At 54.5% G+C, this 10,497-nt stretch overlaps 1 protein-coding gene across 1 annotated transcript in view; it reads left to right on the top strand.

The window, feature by feature from the left end:
- The window catches only part of IGF2R (insulin like growth factor 2 receptor), a 96,944-nt gene extending 86,938 nt beyond the window's left edge, over window positions 1-10,006 (top strand). Inside the window, exons 42-48 of the mRNA XM_045865843.3 lie at window positions 908-1,022; window positions 2,177-2,323; window positions 2,865-3,052; window positions 4,810-4,996; window positions 7,366-7,518; window positions 8,405-8,474; window positions 9,182-10,006. Of these exons, the coding sequence (XP_045721799.1) occupies window positions 908-1,022; window positions 2,177-2,323; window positions 2,865-3,052; window positions 4,810-4,996; window positions 7,366-7,518; window positions 8,405-8,474; window positions 9,182-9,598 (1,277 nt within the window). The 3' untranslated portion in view covers window positions 9,599-10,006. The remainder of the gene's footprint in view (window positions 1-907; window positions 1,023-2,176; window positions 2,324-2,864; window positions 3,053-4,809; window positions 4,997-7,365; window positions 7,519-8,404; window positions 8,475-9,181) is intronic.
- The last annotated feature ends 491 nt before the right edge of the window (window positions 10,007-10,497 follow it).

The following is a 10,497-nucleotide window of genomic DNA, read 5'->3' on the forward strand; positions in this document are numbered from 1 at the left end:
TGGGCAGGGCTGAGGGCCTGGGCCTTTGGCAGAGCAGTCCCCTACGCCTTGGCCTGTGTCCCAGGAAGAACAGGTGGGAAGCTGGTACCAAGGCCTGTGTCCCCCCGCCCCCCCGGGTCTCGGGGGTGTGAGAGTCGGGGGCTGCAGGGTGGGCGCTGCTCCCGAGGCCCCCGCCCTGTGCCGCTGAGCCAGCGTGGGCTTGGGCTCCCCCAGGACGGCTCCGGGCGGCCACACACAGGAGCTGGAAGTGGCAGCAGCGTTGAGCTGGCCGCCACACTGGCTCCCAAGAGGCCACTGTGAGCAAGTGCTCACCTCTTAGACCCTGCAGGTCAGGGTCTTAGCTGTCTCTTCTCTGTGATATTTTTGGAAGTGGAAAAGTTGGATGCAGAGCCGGGAGACCTGAGAAACCTGAGTTGTTCTGCTTTTGGTTTTTCTCTTTGTAGTTTGGAGGTCTAGCTCCTGCCCTGTTACTCCTGGGATGTTCCGAGCGGGGAGGGTGGGGGGGATGTGTTGGGAAAGCACCTAAAATGACCCTGGAATCCTAAAAACTGGAGCAGCTGTGACAGCTGCCGTTAGGCGAGGTTCTCTGTGTGCCCATCGTGCCGGGCTCGTGGCAGACGCTCTGGGCGGTATTCCTCCCGCGCAGGTAAGGGGACAGGCTCAGATGCTCAGCAGCCCCGAGTCAGGCAGCTGGTGAGCAGGAGGGGCTGGGATTGGAACCCAGGTCTTCCCCAGCCGTGCAAGGTGTGGTACGGACCCGGAGGCGGTCACCAAGCTTGGCATGCTGAGAACCCAAGACTGAAGACTTAGGAGTCTTGAGAGAGCCGAACATTTGTTCTGTCTTGGCTTTTAACATTCTGACGCCGAAGCTTTTTATAACCACAAATCCATCCTTCGTGTGTTTCAGATGACAAAGTCATCGTAACTTATTCAAAAGGTTATCAGTGTGGGGAGAATAAGACGGCATCTGCCGTCATAGAGTTGACCTGTGCGAAGACCGTGGGCAGACCTTCATTCATGAGGTGAGAGGGTTGGGGCCTGCACAGGGAGCTGTGGAGAGCAGGGACTGGGGGCTCACCAGCATCTCTCCCCCCGGTTTTCATTTCAGGTGTGCGGACGGGTGTGCAGGGAGAGGGTGTTTGTGCAGCCACTGAGACTTGGGGCCTGGTGAGGGGGCCGGGCCTGTTAATTGTTCTAGAGTGTGCGGGGCTGGTCCGCACAGGGAGGGATTTCCTGGAAAAGGGGCCGGATACACGGTCACTTGGCTAAAGCGACAATGTCAAGTGATGTTTCACCGGCCTCTGCCTTCGACATCATTGTAGAACCAAAGGGGCAGCGGTTGGTGCCACCAAGGCCAGCTGTTCAAGCAGCCTGAGACCCCCCCAAGCAGGTGGGGCTGGCACCTGGGGTGCTCTTGGGTCACCCTAGAATTTTCTAGGCAACTCTGCATCTAGTGCTAGGAGGAGTTTGGCCAACAGAGGGAGCATACGAGTGCTATTTCCCAACCAGTGATTCTTCCAGAAGCTGGGCTGGAATTTCTGGGGAGACCTGGGAATTGTCTGAGGATTTAAATCAATGTAGGAGTCAGAAAAGCTTATAAAATAAAGTTCAAAAATTTGGGAGCAAAGTTTTCCAGCTTTTAGATGTTGCACTGTTTTTCTTTTCTTTTCTTTTTTTTTTTTTGAAGATTTTATTTATTTGAGAGAGAGAGGGGGGGGCGGGGGCTGGGAGAAGCAGACTCCCCACTGAGCAGAGTCTGACACAGGGCTCCATCCCAGGACACCGGGATCATGACCTGAGCCGAAGGCAGATGCTCAACTGACTGAGCCACCCAGGCGCCCCTAGATGTCACACAGTTTCTTAATTAAAAACAAAACAAAGCAAAACTGTGTTGAACAGTTTGCCTGCTTTTTCACATTGCTGATGTGCTAGACCATCACCTTCCCTATTACACTGTTGAGAAAAGTCAGTAATAGCCATTCCAGCCAGAGCTGCCAGTGGCCACTGTGGGGCTGGCGAGGGCTCGGCGGTGGGGGGGCTTCTGTGGGGACCCGGCTCGGCCCGCATGGAGCCCTGAAAGCCAAGCTTCCAGGCGCAAGAGGCTCCGTGCGGCCGCGGCCCCGCGCCGCCCCGAGCCCGGCTGGCCGTGACCGCGGTCCTCGCTCGCTCCCTCCAGGTTCGACATCGACAGCTGCACGTACTACTTCAGCTGGGACTCCCGGGCTGCTTGTGCTGTGAAGCCGCAGGAGGTGCAGATGGTGAACGGCACCATCACCAACCCTATAAACGGCAAGAGCTTCAGCCTCGGAGATATTTATTTTAAGTAAGTGGAACATTTTCCTTTCGAGCACTGAAATGTATTCAAAATGAAGCCAGCAATTTAGACCTTTCCCTAATGGGGCGGGGGGGCTGCAAGATGATAAATAGGCAGTGTGTTTTAGTTACTGTTTCTAGGTGGTTGTCATATTTTGCTTAAACCGAGGGAAAGCATTACTCAACCATGAAGTTTTAACACCAAAGATGGTGAATTCTCTTGAGTGTAAAAATAAAGTCTCCCCTCCTCCTCCCCTTCCTGATAATCTCGGGGGTCGGCTACCGGACCTCAAGGACCGGCCAGAGCTGCTGGCCGCACCCAGGGCAGGCTGGGGTGGGCCCAGAGCGGGACACCACTCAGAGTGCAGGCTGGGGACGCAGGAAGACGATGGGGTGGAAGTTGGTGCCCTCGGGCGTCCTCACGGGCTCCCAGGCCGGCAGAGCCGGAGAAGGGCCGTGGCCTGCAGCCCTGCAGTTCCCGGGTGTTTGAGTCCCTCGTAAATGGGTTTCTGGAAGGACTAGAGTCACTGCCATCTTTTCTGTCTCTTCAGGCTGTTCAGTGCCTCTGGGGACATGAGAACAAATGGGGACAAGTATCTGTATGAAATCCAGCTTTCCTCCATCACAAGCTCCAGAAATCCAGCATGCTCGGGGGCCAACATATGCCAGGTTAAACCAAACGACCAACACTTCAGTAGGAAAGTTGGAACTTCTGACAAAACCAAATACTACGTTCAAGGTAATTGCTTTCCATCAGTGTTCCGTGTTCAGCTTCTTCAAAGGAGGGACGTTAGAATTTTCATGAAGAAACCCTTCCGTTGAAATCCCCGATTTGAAAGCAGAAGCCCGGTCTGTCTGTGTCTTGATACACAGTTGTCAAAATGATTGAACAGTGTGTGTGAGACGAGCATTTCACTCTAGGAGAAAGTCACCTCAGTTCCAGATGAACACCTGAAAACCAAAACTTGGTTTCAACCCGAGGTTGTGCAGTGGGGGTGAAGCAGAAGATAAAGTGTGCGTGTCCAAGAATTGCCTTCGATTTTGTTTTGTCATGTTGGTTCTTTACTTGGCAACTTCAGATATTTTTATAGTAGAGTAAGACATTTTACATTTGTCAAAAGGTTGAAAAGAAAGGCTAGACACCCTTTAAAAAGTTAAATGTGTTTAAAAACCCAGCCGGCTCTGTTGTAAAAAGGGCTCCTAGAGATTCCCCGAGAGGAGAAGCAGCTGCTCCCCGAGTGGTAGGAGCCCAGACGTCCGTGCGTTCACGCGCAGACGCTGAGTGCCAGGTCAGCCTGATTTGCTGTCAGGAGTCCACATTATGGAGTAAACTCCTGTGGTTCTCTGTTCTTTTCCAGTAATTCTGAGTTGGATTCACTCGGGTCACATCTGCACGTGCTTTTATTCGTTGTTCTTTAAACTCCTTTCAGACCTTTTCACTTTGAGTATTCACCAATGCTAGAAAGTCGGTTTAGTATTAAGACCACTTTTTGCATTTCGTGAAAAAATCAGTTTAAATCTCTTCCCAAGTCTCCACTCATTCCAGAGGGCAAGAGTAGGAAGCTACGGAGCCCCGTCTGGCTGCGATTCGGCTCCCCCATCAGCTCGGGGATGTGCGCCCACATGCCAGCCTGGCGGGTGGTCCACTTGGGTCACGCCTCAGCCAGTTGTGAGTGAGAACTCGTGGGGCCTTCCTGAGTCCAGCCGTGGGGCTTGGGGCTCGGGCTCCCTTTGGTTCGTGAACGTGGCCGCTTCATGCACTGAACGCCCTAGCCCCGTAGCAGTGGCTGACTGTGAACTTCCAGCCGCCTGCGGAGTTTGGAGAGGGCAACGTCTGCACACAGCTCCGTCACTTCTGACACCAGCTGCAGGTTTCAGGGAGGTTCTGTCACCACCCTGAGGTTTGATCATTTGTTAGGACTCAGGACTCATTTGTGCTGTTACAGTCACGGTTAAGGATAGAAATTGGCCAAGGGAAAAAAGCACATAGGATGGCGTCCAGAAGGGAGCAGGATGCTTCCATCATGCTCTTCCTGTGGCATGAGGATGGGTTCCATTCCCAGCACCAGTGTGTGACGATATGCACGGAGTCTCGCCAGCCAGGGGAGCGCACCGAGCCCCCAGCGTCCCGGGCTCCGTGTGGAGGCTTGTTTAGTTGGTTGCCTGGCTGGTTGCCCACTGGGTCCATTTCCGTCTATGGAGGCGCTGATAACGCGTGGCCAGTCCCTGTTCTGAATCCTACTGTTAGCTGAGGACGGAGCCAGACCTCTTCTGGGGCAAGGCTCAAGACTTCCCTGCTCCCTGACGTGAGGCAGGGGCTCCGTAATGTGTGTCGGGCGGCCTGTGAAAAAGCGTGCATGTGGGACCTTTGAAGAAGGCCCTTTACCATGATTTTAAGTGTGTGCAAACTTTTTACAGACTGTGGAAAGATACACTCAGCCCTTTATTGAAAAGTTGATGGTAATGTTGCCTGTATTGTGTCTTCCTTTCTGACAGATGGTGATCTGGATGTGGTGTTTGCCTCGTCCTCTAAGTGTGGAAAAGATAAGACGAAGTCTGTGTCTTCCACCATCTTCTTCCACTGCGACCCTTTGGTGAAGGATGGGATCCCCGAGTTCAGCCACGAGACTGCTGACTGCCAGTACCTGTTCTCCTGGTACACCTCTGCTGTGTGTCCTCTGGGGTGAGTGCGCTGGCCCGGCCTGGGCCGGAGCTTCCTGTCAGCCGCTTTCTGCTCGGGACGCACACTTCCCAGCTGTACCCCCAACCTGCTCCCTCAGGACTTAGCTCAAGCATGTGTTTGTATGTGTTCTCTGCCCCCAGTGTTGTCTTGTGGGAACATTCCAGTGTGTCTGAGAGCCAGAGAGGCAAACCCCACGTAGCCGGCATCCGGCTTCAGTGGCTGTCCAAGTCTTGCCCTTCCTGGCCCCCCACGCCCCCATCACCACCGTCCGCCTGCATGCACGCTCGAGGCCTGAGCGCCCCCACTTTCTTTCCCGGCCTTCCCCAGCCGGCATTTCCCCTCACTGGCTCACCAGAAGTGGCCGCTCTGTCTCATCTTTGTGTTCCAGCACGGTTTTCCGTGTGTTCTAGTGCAGATTATTACGTGGTAAATGTTACTTTAACTTGAATGATGTATTGTGTGTGTTTGAAGGAATGAAAACTTGTTCTACAGATTTTGAAAATCAGCTACAGGCCAGGTTTTCATGGGAAGTATGCGTTTCTGTGCTGAGGGCTTTCTGGTGAGGGAAGGGCCATCTGGGCCTCCGTGTGGCCACAGGGAACGTACCTCTTCTCGGACCCCACAGCCTTCGTCCCTCTGCCTAGGTCATGGCTGTGTTTGGAGGCCCTCATCTAGAACACAGTGTTACATGTTGCTCTCCTCTTGTATTTGCTTTCTTCCTGTTTCATCCACGTTAGGTTCTTATAGGAGCTTCTCGTTCTCTGTGCTGAGACTGAGATCAGGAGGAAAAGTTCTTCCCTTGCAGTTGTTGGCTTTGTGTCCCAGAGAAGGGTGTCTCTGCAGTCCATAGAAACCGTGCTAGGGACAGTGGGGGAGTTCCAGATGCCATCTGTCAGATCTTAAATCAGTATTCACTTTTAAAAAGAGTACACTTTGTCCTGTATTTTCCGGGAACATGGATGTAAGGCAAGTCTTAGCAAATTTCTAAATGTGGGTGCTGTATAAACAACACACACGGTGCAATTAAGTTAAGGACCAGTAACAAGAAATTAACTGAAAAATAGAAACCCATTTGGACACTAAAGCACACTTAAGAATAATTCCTGGCTCACCGGGGAGCCCAGAAGTAGAAACGAGAGCACATTTAGAAGTGAGTGATGTCGTGCAGCCGGTGCCCCCGCTGGTCCCGGCTTTCAGGGCAGGGCGTGCGGGGCTGGCCGATGTGCGCCTCGTGGGGCTGTCCCCGCCCGAGCACACAGTGACTGGGAACGCTGAGCTCCTCCTCCTCATGGTTCCAAACCAGACCGCTTGGTTCCGGCTGAATTTTTTTTTTTTTTTTAAGATTTTGTTTATTTATTTGACAGAGAGAGACACAGCGAGAGAGGGAACACAAGAAGGGGGAGCTGGAGAAGGAGAAGGGCTTCCCATCGAGCGGGGAGCCTGATGCGCGGCTCGATCCCAGGACCCTGGGACCATGGCCTGGGCTGAATTTTGATCAGTGTGGTTATCCTTATGTGGTCGGGCCGTCAGCTGCCCTCTGACCCAACTCGAACCGAGTGGTTTTCTGAATTTGTAGCATCTTTAGCATCCAGCTCATTGCGTGTGTGTGGCCTGTCGCAGTGCCCTCTCTCCTCCCGAGCAGCCCGGATGGCCCCTGTCACTTTGCTCTCTGCTTTCTCGGGGTGGGGAAGAATTGGCGGTAGTGGGTTCTGTCGGCACAGGCGTGAGGGCCCGAGGGTTCGGAAGTGTTGAGTCATTCCACAAAGGTCTGGTTCTCTGAGCAGAAAGGGAAGTCCGTCCTGGTGCTTCTGGTCTTATATTAGTTAAGTTTACTGTTTCCGTTGAATGGTTAAGGTCCTGGAAATATACTGCTGTTCACCACATGTGGGTGGGAGTGGTGAAATCTTAGCTGGTTGAAGAGTGGCCGTGTTGGTCACCAGCCCTGCCTCCCAGGACAAGCAGCCTGGACAGACTGTCCGTGTCACACCCCGCGGTGACCTGGGGGGGTGTCCCTCAAACCCCGCCCCCCCCGGCGCACTGACGCCGCGTCCCAAGACAAGATGCAGTGAGGGAGAAGCCTTCCCCAGGTGGCAGCCACTGTTTGGCCCCAGAGAGGAGAGCTGTGGTCCTGGCAGACCAGTGGGGCCAGCTCGTCCCTCTCGGCCACCTCATAGCTGACGGCCGCCCGGTGGGATGAGCCGGGGCTGAGGCTGCGGTCCTGCGTCGCCGCCTTTCGCCTGTGCGCCGTACTCTTGCCTGACCTCACTGTCCGAGGACTTGGTCCCCCGCCGGTCTGCACATCCCGGCCTGGGGCCGGCGAGGGTCGCCGCTGTGGTGGCATGTGCCTGACTGAGGTGGCTTCCTTTCAGGGTGGGCCTCGACGGTGACAGCGCGGGCGAGGACACGCCGGAGCGCAGGGGGCTGTCGGAGCGAAGCCAGGCCGTTGGGGCGGTCCTCAGCCTGCTGCTGGTGGCGCTCACCGGCTGTCTGCTGACCCTGTTGCTCTACAAGAAGGAACGGAGGTAAGGGGAGGGAGGCCGCGGGGCCACCAGGATCTGTGCTTGTGCGTGTGCGTGTGTGTGTGTGAGAGAGAACGGTATGGACGCGGTCTCCGGGGTTGTGTTCCGTAAATAGCTGTGTTCCTGTGACAAGGTGTCGTGTCGGACCGGCACCATGGGGCCCGTCCCAGGCGTGTGAGTCCGTTCTTAGGACGTTGGTCTTTGGTTGTGTCCAGAGATGGACAGAAAATGAACACGTTTTATGAGCAGATGATCAGCTGAGCCCTCTACGCTAGCCTCCCCTTGCAAAAGTGAGCATTTACGAGATGCCTGCTGTAGGATGCCATCCTCTGGGCTCGTCCCCACACATGGCTGTCCCTCCAGGAGATTGCCATGTCATGCATGAGTGAAGCTGAAGCCCCGAGCCCAGGAGCCCTGTAGTGTGGCCGGAGCCAGCATCCAGAGTCCTGAGTGCGGCCACCCCACCCCAGAGAGGCTGGCACGGGAACGAAGAATCAGGGCAGAAGGGCTGGGTACGAGCTGGTCTTGGGTTAGTCGTTCGGCACACACAATCCCAGTGCAGCCTGGGGTGGCGGGGACGTGTGGCCTTATGGTCACATGGGACAGCGGAAGCACAACTGTTAGGTAACTTGCTCTTGCCTTTGCTAGACCACTCGGGGAGGCAGGTTTCAAATCCACTTCTGTCTAATTCCAGAGTGTTCTTTTCACTGAACTGGTTTATCGCCCCTCTGCCATGGGCTTCTCGTGCCCGGGCCGTGCAGGGCTGTGTTGTGGGGGCTGCAGGCGTCTCTTTCGGTGGGCGCTCGAGCTGTGGGGCTGGGGAGGGGCTGGCCAGCTGGGCCCCCTGTCCTGCTGGTTCCACCCTGCAGTGACTGTGCTTGCCTTCCAGGGAGATCGTGCTGAGCAGGCTGACCAGCTGCTGCAGGAGAAGTGCGAACGTGTCCTACAAATACTCGAAGGTAATTTCCCGTCCCCCCTGCCCCCAATATCCAGCTGTCCGTACGGTGGTGACATCAGTCAGTGATGAGAAAAATGCCGTCGTAGGCAATTTGACGTACGAAAGGGAAAACATCATCCATTGCTTTTAACCCAAACACACTTTTTGTCCTCTTTTCTTTCAAGTTTTTCTCGTTGTGGTTACAGCTGATTTTCTGAGAACATTTAATACTCGTTGCTTCTACTTTTTTAGTTATTTAAAAAAAATAAAAAATAATGAAAATTTTTGTGCATCTGGCATTTGGATGGTTGCTTTCAGATAAATTTCCCTAAAAGAGGCCTCATTTGGTTGAAGAGCTACACATTCTCATGACTTGCGGTACTCCTGCCAAACTGCTTTCTAAAAGGCTTATCTCAGACCTTCACGTCCTTCCTGTGGCTTCTCTTACTGCCTGTCCCGTCCCCCCCCGTCCCCCCAGGGCACCTGGCTTGAGTAGAGGCCTCTTTCCTGCCCTCGGGGACACTGTCTGCCTTGGGGGGTCTCCTCAGGAGCTGACAGTTGCCAGCCCTCCCTTCCTCTCCTGGTGGGGAGCCTGGGAACGTGGTGACTGCAGTGGGCAGGGGAAGGGGGTCCCCAACTCGGGGGTAGGTCGTGGAAGGGAGGGCCACAGGGGAGCAGAACCGAGTGGGGCCTCAGATGGGCTCCAGGGTCCTGCTTTGTCCCTGGCAGGTGAACAAGGAGGAGGAGGCAGATGAGAACGAAACGGAGTGGTTGATGGAAGAGATCCAGGTGCCAACCCCAAGGCCCGGGAAGGAAGGACAGGAAAACGGCCACGTTACCACGAAGTCTGTGAAGGCCGAAGCCCTCACCTCCCTGCACGGGGATGAGCAGGACAGTGAGGATGAGGTCCTGACCATCCCGGAGGTGAAGGTGCACTTGGGCAGAGGGACTGGGGCCGCAAGCATGCCGCATGGGCGCACCCCACAGAGGAGGGGGCTTCGGGAGAGCGCGGATGGCGCTGGGGTGCTGCCGCGAGGGGACCTGGCCCGCAGAGGGAAGTCCAGGCCTGTGCCGCCGAAGACCGTGAGCTCCGGCGGCCTGGCGGCCTTCCACGACGACAGTGACGAGGACCTCTTACACATCTAGTCTCCTGGTGCCTCCAGGAGACGCAGGTCCGGTGTCACCAGGCACCTCCAACCAAATAAGACTTCAGCTCGAGGATGCTTCTATCATTTTTGCCTTTAACAAAAACTGTTTCAAAAGGGAAGAGTTTTTGTGATGGGGGAGAGGGTGAGGAGGTCAGGTTTACGGTCCTTGGAACGAGGCTCTGTTCCTGTCGCAGGGGGAGGAGCCGGGGCCCTGGGTTTTGTCCCCAGCCCTCACTTAAAAGCGTGGCAGCCGTGCGCCTCATACTGTGCGCCTGGGCCAGACGCATCTTGGAACCGAGGGCTGTGTATTTGAGAAAAACCCTTGCTGCTTTAGGCCCTGTAGGGTTTTGACCATTATATTTTAGCATTTAATTCTCTCCTCCTATTTATTGACTTTGACAATTACTCAGGTTTGCAAAAAAGGAAAAAAACAAAAACAAAAACAAAAACCACAAAAAAAACAAAAAACGCCACAAACAACCCCACAGTCTTTTTCCTGACGGCAGGGTAACATAGTGGTTCATCCCCTGTCCGGAGGAGGAGCTGTTGGTGTGCTAGGAAGGTTCCATATGCGATTTTGAGCTGGTCAATAATGTATCCTCTAAGTTAGAATGCTCCCTTCTGTCCTTCCTTTTTGCTTCCTGTTTCTGAAGGGAACACGCACGTGCAGGGGTCCCCGAGTGCCTAGGCTTGGGACGGTTCGCCTGTTCTCTGCCTTTAGTCAGTAACGGCTGCAGCTTTTTGCATGACATCCTCAATCCTAGGTGCACAGAACACATGTATCAGTATTTCTTTCGCCGGCTGGTGAATTCAAACAACCCACCCAAAGATTGATTATTTTTGTGTGTGTGTGAGGATGGAGTTGAGATGTCAGAGAAAATAACTTTTTCCCAGATT

The sequence above is a fragment of the Mirounga angustirostris genome, unplaced genomic scaffold (assembly GCF_029215605.1).
Source record: "Mirounga angustirostris isolate CCGP_5_RB_7025 unplaced genomic scaffold, mMirAng1.0.hap1 SCAF_8, whole genome shotgun sequence".
In the NCBI taxonomy this organism is placed as follows: domain Eukaryota; kingdom Metazoa; phylum Chordata; class Mammalia; order Carnivora; family Phocidae; genus Mirounga; species Mirounga angustirostris.